The sequence below is a fragment of the Falco peregrinus genome, chromosome 1 (genome assembly GCF_023634155.1).
Source record: "Falco peregrinus isolate bFalPer1 chromosome 1, bFalPer1.pri, whole genome shotgun sequence".
NCBI classification, from domain to species: Eukaryota; Metazoa; Chordata; class Aves; order Falconiformes; family Falconidae; genus Falco; species Falco peregrinus.
In genome coordinates, this window is record NC_073721.1 from 60,312,048 (window position 1) to 60,328,654 (window position 16,607).

Consider the following 16,607-nt stretch of genomic DNA (forward strand, 5'->3'; position numbering starts at 1 on the left):
TTTATTCACTGCTTGAGAAGTCTAAGATTCAGAAGAATGAAGTTTTAGTGATGGTATCAGAAATCACCGAATCAGACACTATTCTTATCTACCATCATTTTTTAAAAATAAAGTTCAATGAAGAAGGACAAAGGATATCTTAAAAAGCACTTTGTACCTGCTACCATTCATTGATGAGAATTTTGGGAGTTTCCTAACTCTCAAACAAGCTAAAGAATAAGCTTAGTTATTTACGTAATGCTTGAAATAGACTTCACACATTCATAAATCAAGGCAAGTGGGTTATGCAGCCTGTTATTAGGGCACCCTTATTTAGGACAGACACGAGCTAAAGTCAAGTCAGGAAGAGGGGAGCCCTCGAACTCCTACCAGTTTCCACCTTTAGTGTTTTTTTCCAAGCAAAATTTACAACGGCACCCTTTTTTGAAGCAGCTACGTGAAGTTACAAGAAAGCAGATTGAATACTTAACAACCATGGTTCTTCAGAAGATGAGCAGTACTGACATGACTCCATACACATGACACTCCCCTGTAGGCTGAGTCTGAGGCAAGCAGATCATTTAAGACTCATTTAGCTTTAGCATGAATCAGTTTTAAAAGCAAAAGGTAACATCCAGGCATGTATCTAAACAAGAAGGGAGTGTCCTTGCAAGTAACTTGTCCATCTTTAATCTCACTGAGGAAAAGAAACAAATCACGTGCTGCAGGTACATAGATCATCAGCCTCTCTGAAGTGGCCTTGGCTCCCACCACCCAAATTTAATTTGTCTTCCCTCATGGTGCAAGCTGTTGATTTTCCTCAACTACTCGGGGGGGCCACTATTAATATTTCAAAGCAGGGCCCAAAAATGATCCCTCTTCATCTTCAGAAACCCTAGCAACTGAATAAACTGGGTAAAACTTGCAGTACCTCAAAAAAGTGACTACTCTTAATGTCTGAATGAGTGTACAGTCCTCTGTCAGCATCATAGTGCTTACAAGTAGCCCAGTATTATGCATTTTACTAACAGTAAAAGATAAATCACAGTTGGTCTTATCCTTAAACCATGCACTTGGAAGTAAATGGAGCTTGCTGTTTCCTCAAGATGAATAAGAGAAGAATACAACTAAAGAACTGAGATTTTACGTGTTTAAAGACCCTTAAAGAGAAACATTTGAACTAAGTTTTTCTCTAGCCCTAGGACTTGTCCTAGTTCTTCCATTGCTTGGGACAGGTAGATCCAGTTTCTGCTCTTTTTCCTACTCACAGAGTAGACACATCGGAAACTCTGATAATTGCCTGTGACTTCTGGCACAAAACACTGGCATCTTCCCAAGCCTCCTTTCCCCACTGCTTCAGACAACCCTTTCCCATGGTCCCAGCTTAGATTTTGCGTAGCATCTCAATGAGGTCAACACGGACATTACACAAACTTCACTGTCAGTTGCGAGTGTCCCATTTCTACCTACGATTCGAAGGTCTCCTACACTGTGACACAAAGACAACAACGTACACTGGAACCCACACTGACATGATAAAAGAACAGGAGTTCTACAAGTAACTTTATTTATTTATTTATTCACTTTGAACTACTATCCATCTCCCAACAGCAAGTCCAAACAGACATAGCTCAGACAGCGAGTGGCATAAAAGAAAGAGATCGTGATGAGTGTCCTACCTTACTGTCTCCTAGGACTGTGATGACAGGAATGCCCAAATTTTTCACATGCTGTTTGATATTGGGGCCCATTGCTGTTGCTAGCTGCTGAAGAATGCTCAGTGTTTGCTGCACCTGCACATAAAAAGGATTTAAATTAAGTACAGTTACAACGAGTTGTGCAAAGCTCCAACTCACATGGGGAAAAGTAACACTGCTGTACACTTAGGCTTTTACTGTAGAATGCCTACTCAATGATACCCGCTCCAGACTTCAAATCCATCACAAAGATAAAGTTACTTCTATATTCTGAGCAAATTAAAGCTCAACTAAAAATATCTTCAAACAAGGGACACTTCACTTTTCTCACAAGCAGAGTATTATTTAAACTTCTTTTTGGTTAAGATTTATTATATTACATTCAAACTAGAGGTAGATTTTCCCCTTTTTTGAAGGTTGTTTTTTTTTTTAAATACAAAGCAAAGAAAACCAAGTATTTACAAAAAGCAGCAAATACATTATCCAGAAATACAGAGTTTACAGTTTTCCAACTGTTGATTTCATGATATTGTAACAGACTGAGTAATAAGCAAGGTTCCATAATCATAAATAGTTTGTCCTAAGTTCTAAGCTGGAAACAGCTGAAACAGGATTTTGAATAACATACCAAGATTTTATTGGAGTCATTGAGACGACTCTTCAAGGCAGCTGGAAGTTCTCCTATGTTTGGCTGTATGAACTTAGCATCATTTATTATGCTTGTCACTTCATCTAGACCTTCCTTCCTGACCTTCCAGGTTTTGTCCCCAATCTTAGACACTAGTTCAGCTGTGATCTTATCACTGTAAGAGAAAAAAGGTTAAAAGCCCGTTTTTTTTAAGTTATGTGTCTTTTAGTATTTCAGTGCCTTAACACCACAGATCCCTGCTTAGAAAGCACTTATAAACACAAAGTTTTGAATTGCAGTGAAATTATGTCTTCAGGTTGTAGAATTCAAACGTACCTAATATCTGTTCTTGGCAAGAGATCCACAACATCGTTTCCAACATCCTCCTGTTCCTCTTCCTCACCATCATCCCCACCCCCTGCACTATGCCTGGAAATGCCACGAGTCGGGGCTGGTGCTGTCTGCCCTTGCATCTGCAAGAAACACAAAAATCAGAAACAGCTATTTTACAGTTTTTCATTTGACAGTAAAAATAAAAACACTTGCATGGTATAAATGCACTTCTAAAACATTATGCTATTCTGACAAAACCAGAAACTTTTGAAGTTTGTCATCAGAAAAGTGACTATTGACATCGCTAAACATAACGAGTTTGCAGCTGCTTCAGTGAGCCATCTTAAAAAAAAAAATCTGATCCATTTAGAAAAACACAGGCTAGACCACAGCGTGAGTACAGATTCCAGGTACTGAAGTTTCCAAGTAGTTTAATGATACTTAGTAGTAAGACAGCTACACCTCATACCTTTTCAAATTCCGCATCTATCTGGGAGAGAAGGGCTGGCTTCTCATCCTCAAAAAACATTCGCAAAGGAGGTCCCACATAAAGATACATGACTCCCAGCAACGTAATGGCAGAAGTTCTTACAGCCTGCCAGAAAGAGGATAGAAGCATTCAGTCTTCAAATTTAAGGACTGATAATAATTCAGGATTAGAATTATCAATTTACTCACCGGGTTAGTTGCAGCAAGAGCGGTCTTCACGTTACTGATGAAAGCTTTGACATTCAGTCTGGGGGGGGGGGGGAGGGGGGAGGGGGAAGAGAAAGATATCCCCTGTAAGTAAAATACAACACAGGAAGCACCAACAAGAAACAAAATCATCATAATACACTACAGAAAAAAAACGCGCTGAGAACAGATTCATACAACTACTTTACAAGAAGATATTTGCACTTACGAAATACTATAGAAGGTAGTAGCTATTTAAATAACTGCTGTAAGAGATCGGTTTGGGGAATAGCCTGCTATGAAAAGCAATACAGTAAACAAAGTAATTAATATCAAAGACTGCTATTATTTCCCCCAGAAAGTTTCTTAAACTACATCACCCACACAATTGCTAGGACCCTGAGGGACGAGTCTAGAATAATTTGAAGTACCTGAAGCATGGCTACATAATAAAGGTGAGGGTTTGGTTGGGTTTTTTTTGTTAAGTCTGTCTCAGTAACTTCCAGAAAGAGACACAAATGTCACAAAGAAATTTCCAAGAGAAAGAAAGGCAGGTTTAGATCACTGAATCTTCTATACTACCACTGAATTCAATAGAAAACAGATAATCACAGAAGCTTCCTTTGTGCAGCCTCAAATGCTACTGTTCCAGTATCCAATCTACACACAGATCACCCTGATGGAAAACACACACTTTTTAGGGAATTTACTGAAGAGGAGAGCTCATTTTCCAGACTTAATTGATGTTACTATCCACTCAATAGCTGCAAAACAACTTGGACAGGCATAGTAACTGCCCAAGTAACCAAATAAATTAATATTTGAAGTCTTCACTGCTTAGAAATTTTGTTCTCAAGAGTAAACTGCATTACGTATGCTTGTCCACATTCAGTTAAGAGACTGGCGTTTGAAAATTAAGGAATGCTACACCTGGTTCTGATGGAGAATCCATTTCTTACCCTCACAGCACAAGACGCTGTAATGACTATTTCGCCAGCTAAAACTTCATCCTGTTATCAGCCTCAAATTCTTTCTGAAGGAGAGCAATAAGCATGCTGGTATGTGCTCTTTTGTAGGCTTCAGGGTTTGGTTTTTTAAACCACAAAATACAGTGATCCCCTGGGTGCAGGTGTACCCAAGTAGAAGGAAAGCAACAGACATAAATTTTAAGAAAAATGCTCTTCAGAGAAGGCCAAGCAATGAATAAAGCATCTAGTAGTGTAGTAGCATCTTATTAGTAATGCCAGATACTTTCATTTACACATGCAGAGCTAGAAGAGCACCTGACAGAGGTAGCTCCAGAGTTCAATGAACATTAGTTCAGATGAACTTGCTGTCATCCTCTTCAGACCAATTTGACAATTAATCCTAGATTAGAAACATTCACGCAAGTTTCTCTCAGCAATTTACTTAAAAGACATACCCAGAAAAGCCAAACTCTTTAATTGCATTTGAAAGCCAGCTCAAAGTTTCTGACTGGTTTTTAGGATTCTTTTGAGAGAAAGCCATAGCCACAACCTGGAATAGAAGAAAGGTAAGTGTAAGTTATTACTGGGAAACCAGGTGACAAAGGACTGTAATAAAGAAGTGAAGACACTTGCAAAAAACACAGGGCATTGCAAATAAACAAACAGCTGGGGTGTACAAGCAAAGTTTGTTGTACCACTGTAGCAGAACACAATTGCAACTGAAGCAAACCAGAAGCTCCTGTAGTACTTAAAGGCAGCCACAGATACCATTATTATGGATATATACCTGCTTTGGCAGTGTATCAGCAAAATACTAATTTACTACTTGTTATTTCCCTTTTGGGGGGAACTTCTGTTTAAGTTCTGCCTTTGGAGATGTCTGAGAGCAAACAATGAACTTTCAGGCAACAGAGAAAAAAATCAAAGATTTAGGACTTACTCCTCAGACTAAAAGAACACCCCACATAATACTTCCAATTTAATTTACTAGAAGAATACCATTGCTGCTCACTCACCTGCTCAGCAGTCCATGGTAACTGGCATGCCTCTGCTATTGCTGTCATGGCTTCTTTTGCATTACTCCCACATTTCACATCACCAACCTTGTCTACAAGACCATCTAGCACAACCTGTGCTGAAGTTTTGGAGAAGTTTCCTTTCTGTGCAATCAATGCAACTATATGCAGTTTCATCTGCATCACCTGGAACATCCGTAACAGCAAGGAAGTTATTCATGTCTTCCTGGATTTTAGATTAAATATTTTATTCTATATATTTATAGATGTATGTATTAAAAAACATGTATTTGTGGGTAAACACAAATGGATACCTAAAATATGTATTTGTGTATATATACAATATTTCTGTACACAAATACACATCTACACATGCTTTATATATAATCGTATTGTCTGTATAGACACAAATACACATTTTTACATCAATAATACTGGTCAGTCATTATCTACTTCTAGAACTTATACATACACGTATCCACACACATATATACACATACATACACTTCTAGACATCTTCAAATGCTGTCTCTACGTCTCACTTGTTAGCAGAAATAAAATCTCATTTCAGAGTTTATATTCTCATTGACTACAGATACAAGCGTGGCCATGGCGCCAGGACTGTCATCAGTGACAGACATGCCAGCCTTTCAGGTGGAAATGCAGCTTACATTAAATAGCAAAACCAGACTGTTTGTTACTGAAGGATAATGTATTACCTGAAAATTTGTTTCTTTCCAACCAGGCTTCTTGGCCAGCATTCTTACTAGAGCTTGGCAAGGCATTTCACTTCTCTCCATAAGCTCAACAGCCTAAAGGATAAACAATAAGGTCACCAGTGGGTCACAAGTGATACAAAACCCAAAACAAACAGAAATTGTCACAACTGTCCTGTAAATATTTTCTTAATACTGAACTAAATGGTAGAAATTCTCAGCATAAGAATTTACCTGAAAAAGCCATATTACAGGACCCACTTTTATGAGGAGCCAATTTTACAGGTACCGAGATACAACATTTATACTACAGCATTCACATTGTAACACTGTATGTTCTTTAACAGGTATCTTTACAATGACTGTCTGCAACCCCAGCCCTGGGAATTTAACATTTAGCTTAAAAAACCAAACACCAAGCAAAAAAAAACAAACCCCAACAACCAAACAAAAAACCCCAAGCTTTTTTTTTTTCCTCCTTTTTTTTTTTCTTCCTTTTTTCAAGATTAAGTATACCGTGCACCTTTCCCACTAGAATGCTGGCTACACAGTAGAGATTAAGCCTGAATGTAATCTAAATTCACTTGTAGTTAGGCTTATCCATTCCACTGAAAATGTAACATCTTTACACTTGAGTAAAGCTGGCTTCTACAGCAGCACTTCAGCGCAGCCACTCACCATTTATGTCAGTCACCTTTTCCACTAAAATATTAAAACTCAGTTGCAACTGTAATGCTGTAGCAGCATGAACTATTTGCACACCTACAGCTGATGCTTTTTTGAATATGAACTCGTGAAGGTCTTATGATGGATACCATGGGAAGAAAGCCAGGCTTCACATCCAAATGACACACAACGTTTTATTTGCTTGTGACTACATGAAGCATTGGCCACCAGCTGTGAGGACTGCTGGTATTGTCAAACATCAACTATTTGCCAACTGAAGTTTTAGTATTATAATCAATTGCTGCCTAACATGCAATCAGCAGGGACTAACTTGCAACCAGTTTTGCAGAGTCATTGCAAAGCTTTTTGTTTAAGCCTAGTTATCATTCAGCCTAAGCTTCAGAATTACTTATTGTTTTAATAATACCTCTATGCATCCTCAATCCACATACTAAAATTTTTGACAAAAGCGTAACTATCTGCATTAAACTAAAAGACTTAGTCCACTATTGTTATGGAATAAGAACCAATTTAAACCATAGAAGTCACCTTTTCCAAGTATTGTTTAATCCATCTGAATTGCTGACCTACCACTGCTACTGGTATGTCTTTTTTTTAAAAAAAGTTAACAGGCCTAAAAAGCTGAAGAAATTACTGCTTTCTTTCTCTTCCCCTACCTGCCTCTCTTCTTATCAACGGCTGCAAACTTACCTTCTGGAACTCCTCCATGCAGGCAAGCCTCTCTTTCCAGTTACCACTGTCCAACTGCTGGATACAAGAAGCTGGAAGGACAGCAGCAGCTTTCTCTTCACATACTTCTATCTGCAGATGGATCAGAACAAGGTTAACACTGCATTGCATCCCTGCAGAGGGGGGCAGCAGCCTTAAGGACAGGGAATATACTGGAATGACCCCTAGACTGTGGTGCACTTAGAAAACACGAGAAGTTTTCTGTCGTAGGTTGAAAGATTTGGTATGGGTTATAGTTTAGGGGCCTTACAAATTTAAGAAGCTACTAAATCGTACTGCAACAGAAAAATAATCTCTCAAAAGTATGAGAAATTGTGCAGACAGTCAAAAATAATCCCAAGTAGCCACTATCTACTTATAGAATCAAGCAGGGGTAACAGAAAATGATGTTGCAAATTGTAGATGAAGTCTGAATAAACATTCACAACAATGAATCAGTGGTTGATAAGGGTGGGTGGGAGAAGACTCGTCTTCTGCATCCATCTTAGCAAAATTCAGAAGTTTAGTGTATGAAAAATGATAAAAATTTCCTTAGTTTCACTGGTGTCTGTATCACCTTCAGAAGTGTATACTCATTTTCCAATGTATAACTGGCAATATAAACTACATGGAAAGTGTTCATTCTAAGCAACACTCTAAAGATAATGGACAGTCCAAAAAAAGCTTGCAGATACATCAAGCAAAGCTTTAACAGCTTTTTGTTACTTTGACCTACAAACAGCTTAGCTTACCTGGTTCCCTACCAAAAAGATAAGATAGAATTCTCAACTGACACACAGAATTCAATCATTTTCATGAAGTGTAACTTAACATGAATGGCAGAGAACAAGCTCGCGCTAGTTCTAGTTCCTTCAATTACTACTGTATTCCACCTCAGATTTCAATGTAAACTCCAGAATACTGTATTCTCAAGCTTTTAATACCAGACATCTTCAGCAAATTATGCATCCTATATTACATACAAAGTAGTCCTATCATCACCTTTTTCACCCTCAGGGACAACATGATATACCCTGTCATATTAGCACGATTTATTGTTTACTGTTATACATGGCCTCGTACCAACAGCCTGAAGAATAGAATATATCGAACATGTATTTTACCAGTTATGAATTCCATTTATTGAAATGCATTACTTTCCCTTCTCCTAACAAAAAACCCCCATCTTCAGTGAAAAAACCTGTAGTAGCTGAAGAACTGATTAACTAAAGCTACTTATAGAGAGGATTTCATATTTCAGAGAAGAGAATACTCACCGAGAGCTCCGATTCAAATATTTCTTTGGTCTCAGGACCTTTCTTGCCTTTAGCCCCAGTGCCTCCCATACCTGCAGCTGCAGCTGGTTTACCTTTCTTGGGTGGGACCCCTGACTAGAAAAGAAAAGGACAAGTTCACCAAGATCAAACAGGTCTCTAGCTAACCAGATAACCAAAAGAACCATTGGTTTTCTACACTTGCACATTCTAAAGTAAAAACAAAAAGTCTCTCTCTAGTACCCTAACAGCTGAAGGCAAAGAAACAGTTTTCTGCTACAGCTTATTTAGTTCATATGTTGCTTTCAGACTATGAGGTTTTATAAAACATGTACAGTAACATGGACATGAGACAATGAAAGACAAAATGGGAAAGAATGTATCTATTTGTGAAGGTCTGGGAAATAACGATTTAATCTACATATTCTCCTATGGATATTAATTAAGATACTAAACTTGCAACTGATGTCTCTTTTCCAGGTCACTAGTATCAACAGAATTTAGAAAATATGGTCCATTCTACTATTCACTTCCAGGTTTCTCCAGGTTTCCCACTTGGAGAATCATGGAATCCTTGACATTGGAAAAGACCTTAGAGATCATCAAGTCCAGCCGTTACTCCGGCACTGCCAAGCCCACCCCTAAACCGTGTAATATTATTTTTTTGCAAACTACAAGCACATACCCAAACACCCCAGGTGTATGTTTTTTTTAAATGCCTCCAGGGATGGTAATGCCACCACCTCCCTGGACAGCCTGTATTACAAAGACCACCTATAGTGCTACTTACATCAATTTTTAAAACCAAAATAGTCATTTTAAAGTAACACAGGCTAATGATTCAAATTATTTACAGTAACAATTTTAAAACAACGCTGAAGAGAGCAGTTATTGCTAGTTGTAAGAAGAGATGCTGACTTCAGCCAAATGTTCTACTACATCACCACAGAGCACATTAATGTTACAACATCTGAGGTTCCTCTGATGCCTCTAGTGGTCTATCACTATTGCAATATCAAACCCCAGTATTAATACATAAGTGACAAGACAGTCCGTATGATTAAAAAACCTGAGACATCATCAAGTACATTCTGAGAAAGTCTTTGGTTCTTTTTGTTGTTGGGCTCACCTACTCCTACAGAAGGACTGTGGCTCCTCATCGGAAAGAGGCACTCAACAGACCACCTTTGATATTAAATAAGTAAATACTGTGATTGTCAGACAAATCGCTTGGCAATCTATCTTACCTTCACAGCAGGTGCTTTTTTCAGCGGTCCTGGTTTGCTTGCTGCATCTTTTGTTTCTTTGTCTCCACCAGTCCCTGAAAGACCAGGCACCTTTCCAGTAACAGGCTTGCTTTCTTTTTTCTCAGCAGCAACTCCTGTCTTTTTACCATAAACCAGTTCTACCTTCTCAGCACACTCTTTAATCTGACAAAGAGTTAAGAAAAAGAAGAGGGAAAAAAAAAAAAAAAAAAAAAAAAAAAAAGGAGGGGGAAGGGGAAAAAAAGGCTATTTAGCTACAATTGGATGTACAGCATCACTTCAACAGTAGTGGCTCAAATTTGACCTTTCTGGAAAAAATGTGGAAAGTTTAAGTTGTTTACTTTAAACATTTTGTTATCCCATGTTCCTTACATTAGAGTAAGGTTAACTTATCAGTGGCATTAGCCATCACTGTATTGTTAGAATAATATTCCTAGTTCAAAATGAAGTGTGTTTATATGCATAAAAATGCATTAATAGGCTCACTAACATTTACAGATGCTCTGAAGACTAATTCTTAGTACCTTAAATTATAAAATCATCATTCAGTTGACAAACACGTCAGCTTATGTAAAAGCAAGAAAACTTTATTGTTAAGTAAACTTTAATACTAAATCCTGTCTAGTAATACAGATTTAGACCATATGGTTGGGACATTAAACCCCTAAAATGTTTCATATAAACAGAGAAAGTGTTCAATAGCAAACAAAATCCCATGAACAGCCAAAAAAACCCCAAAAACATACTACCAAGAAACTCAAAACCACCAAACCTCACAACCCATCTCACAGATAATAAAGCCTTGAAGCCAAACAGATACTTACATAAGAATTAAAAGCTGTAAAGTTAATACATTTTAGGTAGTGGAAGTCAAAGAAAAGATTCTTGATAGTCTAGCAAGAAATAGATACTCAAGATTCCCTGCAACATCAGTAACTTTTCAGTAAAAAATAAATTTTTAAAAATCTGTGCTGACAGTCTTAAGCTATGGCATCATCTTTAATCTTCTCTAGCCCATGATGCATTTTAAATGGATAAATGAAGCATTGTTTACAACATTTATGATGACAAACTCACCCGATCAAGCTTTAATTTGTCTACATCTGCTAAAAAGGGATTCACAGCTTTCTCTCCAGCCACTTTCAGGGCAGTGCCTAATGCTTCAAAACCAGCATCTCTTACTTCAGGAGCAGAATCGTTGATATGCTGCAGAGAAAGACAACCTGTATCATATGACTTACAGCTCATAACTACACATATTCTTAAATCCATTTTCTGTATATATCCCCTCCCCTTTTTCAAAATCTGCATCTACTACAGAATAATCCTCAACATCCTACTGCAGGAAGGAAAAGGTTGGTGTTCACTTGTTTTTCTATGTACCGATCCAGTCTACTGTTTCTCAGAACAGCCAGTTTCCCATCTTTGGATCTTTCACACCACAAGAAGAAGATAAACATTTATGCTTTAATAGACACTGCAACACCATGGAAGTCTACAAGGAGTTTGAAGTTCTGCAAACCCATTCAAATACCCATTTTTGAAGTTGGGTGTATTTCCCATAACAAGGAAAAGGTTATTTTTCAATGTGAAAAAAGTATATGTCATTATTGTTTACACTGAAAAATGCTCCAGTGTAACTGCAATAATTGATATGAGATGGTATTTTATTCATGGCAGATGATGGGTGGCATTCCAAAAAAGCCCGCTAGAGATGTCTGCAAGAACCAAGCGGTGCAGTGCCCGTAAGTTTAACAGTTGCAAACCACGTTGCTATAAACTGAGTTTTCAGTATCAGAGAAGCTAAACTAATCAGAGTTCCTATCAGAGTTCTGTTTGATACTGAGTATCAATATCAGAGACCAGACTGTTCCCATGACTGAAAGGCATCCTCAAGTTAGACGTCGTAGCACAAAAAACCTCTTTAGTCCTTGCACTACCAGAGGGTCTTTCTCCCAGAACAAGCCAATGCTTCACAAATACAGGGCTCAAGTCAATGCCAGGGAAGTACCAACTCCCGCTTTACCTTGAGAAGTGCGGCACAGAAAGGTTTTAACAGGCTTTTTGGCAGAGTAGAAGGTGTGCAGTGACGGAAGCTTCTTGCAATGAAGAGGGACGTTTGCTGCTTAATTGTTGGGTTTTTGTTGTCCATCACTGCCAACACATCTTCGCTTATGTTCTGCAACGTGGTCTAGTATTGAACACAGAAGTTGTTAGTTTCAGTAAAGAGAAGAGTGAACCAAAATGAGTCCAATGCTCAGACAATGGGAAAAGTGTCACTCTTACTTACTGTAAGAAAGATTGCATCAATGGCCTCCTGCAGGGCCTGCACTACCTGAGGCTTCTTCTCTTTAAATTTCTCCAGGATTGTGGGAACAACCTATGGAAATGGGGAAAAAAAAAAGAAGAAAGTAAATCCAGCAGCCTGGAAGTCTGCTCCCTGGTGTTCTAAAGAGAAGCAAATAATGCAAACATCACTGCTGCCCCCCCCTCCAGGGATACACAACTGCAGTATGAACTAGTTTATTCTAGCCAATCTCCAATATTAAATTAATGCTAGTCAATCTATGTTCAAATACCTATATTTGTTAAATTTCATAGTAAAGCTAAACAAAAGGCAGATATACAAGCCCACATAATTACAGATGAATACTCTGGCTCTACTGGCCTGGAACGCAGAGCAACAGAACAGAAATTAAACAATTTCTCAGTACTGAGTGCTGTGCTCTTGTACTGCAAGAATCTAAGGTAGCACATAACCTGTCCCCTTGTCCCCAGCTTCCTGACAGCACTCAGCGTGGCTCATTAAGAGCTCTCATTTGACCCACAGCTGACAAGACCATGGTTCTAAAGCAACCGGGAGTCTTCCTAGAGCAGTATTTTTCATATCTATCACTCTGAAAAAGCACACCTGACACTGTACTATGCTATACTGGAATTCCACAGCAATTCATACCCAGTCTAGCTGCTCAGGCAGTCACTGCAGAAAAAAATTTAGTACACCTTATCATGTGCCAGTAATACCAGCAGCTCCATTTAAGTATGGTCTCTGTAACAGTAAAAACTTCTGTCAGTGAGCCAGAAACATGCAGAGCTTTTAACTGTGGAAAGCAGGCTATTTTCAAGATGGTCATAAACATAATGCAGTTCACAGTTTGGAAGCAGTCTGATGCCTTACAGAAGTTATAAGCTCTTGCATAATACAAAATAGATCTTTCTACTCAGAAGCTGACTAAGAGATCTCAACCCCTTGCAATACACAGTGACCTAGGCGCAGGTAGTATCCTTTGCCAAGCAGCAACTTGCAAACTCCCTATTCACAAAGAATTTAGCAACAAAAACCCCTCTTTGATTAATACAGAAGAGCACCACTGTCCTGGTTTCAGCTGGGATGAGTTTTCTTCTTAGTAGCTAGTACAGTGCTGTGTTTCGGCTGTGATGTGAGAACAATGTTAATAACCACACTGATGTTTTTTAGTTGTTGCTGGGTGATGTTTATACTAAGTCAAGGACTCCGGTTTCTTGGGCCTTGCCAGCCAGAGGGCTGGAGGGGCACGAGAGACTGGGAGGGGACACAGCCAGGATGGGTGACCTCAAGCAGCCAAAGAGGTATTCCATACCATGGGATGGTGTGCTTGGTATAGAAACTTGGAGGGTTGGCTGGGTGGGATCGTTGCTTGGGGACTGGCTGGGCATCAGTCAGCAGGTGGCGAGCAGTCGTACTGTGCATCACTTAGGGGTTTTTTCCCCCCCCCATTGTTCCATCCCAATTATTCTTATCATTATTACTGTTGTTCTTATCTTTTAATTCTGTTTAGATTATTAAATTGTTCTTATCTCAACCCTCGAGTTTTATATTCCTTTCTGATTCTCCTCCCCACCCCCCTGGGTGACAGGGGAGCGAGCAAGCGGCTGCGTGGTGCTTGGTTGCCAGCCAGGGTTAAACCACAACAGTCCTTTTATATAGACCCTCATACATGCTGCTGCAGGTGCTGGACTCCTAAACCCTACAGAGAACAAAGTCATAGAAAGGAGACATCCAAAATCATTAAGTCTCTGTTTTAGAAAATGCTGGCAGCTAGAACAAGTATTTTTTAACGTGAAGTTAAAAGAGGTATCCTATGTGAGAAAAGCAAGGGAGGAAGAAGAGTCAGTCCCAGGCTCCAAAGGCAGTCAACAGAGGTGAAGCTGGGCCACATGCACTCCATTACAGCGAATAGTATGGTTCTGTACTTTATTTCATCACTCTTGTATTAAGATAGACTGCAGACTGTAAAATTAAAGTCCTATATTTAACTAATAGAGTTTATAATAATCCCACAATTCTAGCAACAGCTCTGTTTCATAACACTTCCAATGCCTGCTCTCAGGAGAAGTCTCTATCTTCCTCACTAGTAAATAAATCCAACGAAGTCAAGTGAACTGGTAAAACGAGTGCTGCGATTATGCAATTCATAGCTGCCATTACAGTACTGAAAAATTCATCTTCTCAACACCATCTGCTTGGCAACCATAGAGCTATACTCTTATTTCAGAAGCTTGGCTTTTTCAATACCAACTCTGTATGTATGAGGGTTACCCTTTAACACACAAATCGTGCATGAAGACATGTAAGAATGCTTCTTATAACTACAGACAGCTTTCAGAACAAAAGAGTTTTCCAAACTGTTGTTCAGAGTTCAGGAGATTTGAATGTTTCTGAAGCAGTGAGATTCAGTAACTCCCCAATTCATCACTAAATGTAACCCTATCAGCAGCCTGACGCATCAGTTCCCTCTGTCTCTAAGCTCTACCCCCATCATTCTTACTTATCACAAGAAAAATTTAATTGAGCAGCTTAAAGAACATACCAACAGAAGCTTGAGAAACAACTGAGATAACTACAACTGATTAAAACCTCCCTTTTTTTCCAGAGACTGGTTAAGCTTCCCCATATTTCCTGATATTAACTGTTGGTAAGTGTAGAGTAGCAAAGGAGAACAGAGAAGAGCATTAAACCAAATCTCCAGAACAGGTACCAAAAATCTCAGTAGTTTGGCTATTTAAAGCAGACAAAAAGAACCACAAAACCCAGTCAGCAAAAAAACCACCGACAATCCTCCCCCAATATTAAAAAAACCACCATACCAACCTAAAACATACATCATGGAGCTGCTAAGTAGAATTCACATTCAGAAGCTATTTTTTCCACTGTAGCCTACAAATGCATTTCTGTTGGTCTATCTCCAGGATGAGGTAATGTAAATAAAGTTAATTTCATGACAGAGTAATTCAGAGTTGTCTTAGTACAGAAGGCTTACTGTAACAGTGAACTTCACGTTGCTGAATGTGAATAAAAAAAGTTCCTTTTGACCCTAAGCTGCAACTGATCTTGGCAGATGTTTCACTGCTTGCTCCACTAAACAGCAGGTAAGCATTCATAATAATGAATACCAAGGTACAAATAATACCTTTGAGAGATACGAAGGTTTGACAGAAGAAGAAAAAAAAAAAGTCTCCAGCATCGATAAAAACAGAAAAAAGTACATACTCTTACTTACATGCCCTGCATACTGTCCAAATTTCTTTCGGAGGCCAGAAGCTAGTCCAGCAAGGCATTTTGCAGCCAAAGCAACTAACATAACATTTGTATCCTTTCCAATAACCTGAATAGAAAAGCCAAAACAAAAGACCAGAAAAGCTATGTTAAAGGCTGACAAATTCAAGTTTCAGAGACTTGGAAGAATTTCTTAGAATAGTCAGTGGGCCACAGATAGGGTTATTTCCACCACTGTTACAGCTAATAAGTTTCTACTAATGCGTACTACCCCAACTGTAACTTTCAAGTATAATACAAACACATTACAAAAAATACTAAACTACATGCGCACTCTGGGTTTTATTTATTACCTTTTTGAGAACTTTCACCAAGTCTGCATAGTCTCCTGATTCCAGTTTGGGATTTTTCACTAGTACTTCAACAGCCTCTAGAGCTTCTTTCCTTTCTTGCCACTTTTTTGCTTCCTGCAGAGCAAATAATTTACATTCATTTATAAATGTAAACAATTCTAGAGAAGCATACTTGCCACAAACCATAGATTTTAAAACTTAATTCTATCCTGGGAAAGCCAAAGTCTCCCTACACTTCAACATCAATAATTGCAATGAAGTATGAAATACAGTACTTCCCTAGGACATTTCAGCTCCTTAGAATTACAGCTTGCTTTTTGGTAAATCAAAGTGATACTTATTTGTAATAGTCTATACTTTACTTACACTAGTCTGTTATTACCCATGTCACAATAAAGCACATATAGCAGAATGCCAGGAAGTCTAAAGACTTAATAGCTCCACATGTCATACAGTTAACTGGTAGTATTTAACTTTATACTTACTATTTTCTCATAGAAGTCTTTGGGAAGCTTGGAAAGAATTTCTACAGCTTCAAGCAACTCATATGCATCTACTTGTGGTACCGCCTCTTCCTCATCATCACCTCCTGGAACCAGAAGAGAGAAATATATGAGCAGAGTGACAAATGAAATTTTGACTACAGCACCACCTAAGGCTCTTTGTTTAAAAAGTACTATTGGCAATTGTGATTTTGCCATTACAAAGGACAGATCTTTCACATGAAGTTTTTGCCCCAGCTGCATTTGCTTGTTGCGTACTGCACCCCACA

At 38.6% G+C, this 16,607-nt stretch overlaps 1 protein-coding gene across 2 annotated transcripts in view; it reads right to left on the bottom strand.

The window, feature by feature from the left end:
• CKAP5 (cytoskeleton associated protein 5) overlaps window positions 1-16,607 on the bottom strand; it is a 54,298-nt gene that overhangs the window by 21,301 nt on the left and 16,390 nt on the right. For both annotated transcript variants that reach the window (XM_005236355.4, XM_055793845.1), the window contains 17 exons: window positions 16,321-16,424; window positions 15,836-15,949; window positions 15,487-15,591; window positions 12,237-12,326; window positions 11,973-12,137; window positions 11,024-11,152; window positions 9,929-10,111; window positions 8,685-8,798; window positions 7,390-7,500; window positions 6,016-6,108; window positions 5,297-5,482; window positions 4,736-4,830; window positions 3,316-3,373; window positions 3,107-3,232; window positions 2,641-2,777; window positions 2,305-2,479; window positions 1,659-1,772 (listed from right to left, as the gene is read on the bottom strand). In XM_005236355.4, coding sequence (XP_005236412.2) covers window positions 1,659-1,772; window positions 2,305-2,479; window positions 2,641-2,777; window positions 3,107-3,232; window positions 3,316-3,373; window positions 4,736-4,830; window positions 5,297-5,482; window positions 6,016-6,108; window positions 7,390-7,500; window positions 8,685-8,798; window positions 9,929-10,111; window positions 11,024-11,152; window positions 11,973-12,137; window positions 12,237-12,326; window positions 15,487-15,591; window positions 15,836-15,949; window positions 16,321-16,424 — 2,099 coding nt within the window. The remainder of the gene's footprint in view (window positions 1-1,658; window positions 1,773-2,304; window positions 2,480-2,640; window positions 2,778-3,106; window positions 3,233-3,315; window positions 3,374-4,735; window positions 4,831-5,296; window positions 5,483-6,015; window positions 6,109-7,389; window positions 7,501-8,684; window positions 8,799-9,928; window positions 10,112-11,023; window positions 11,153-11,972; window positions 12,138-12,236; window positions 12,327-15,486; window positions 15,592-15,835; window positions 15,950-16,320; window positions 16,425-16,607) is intronic.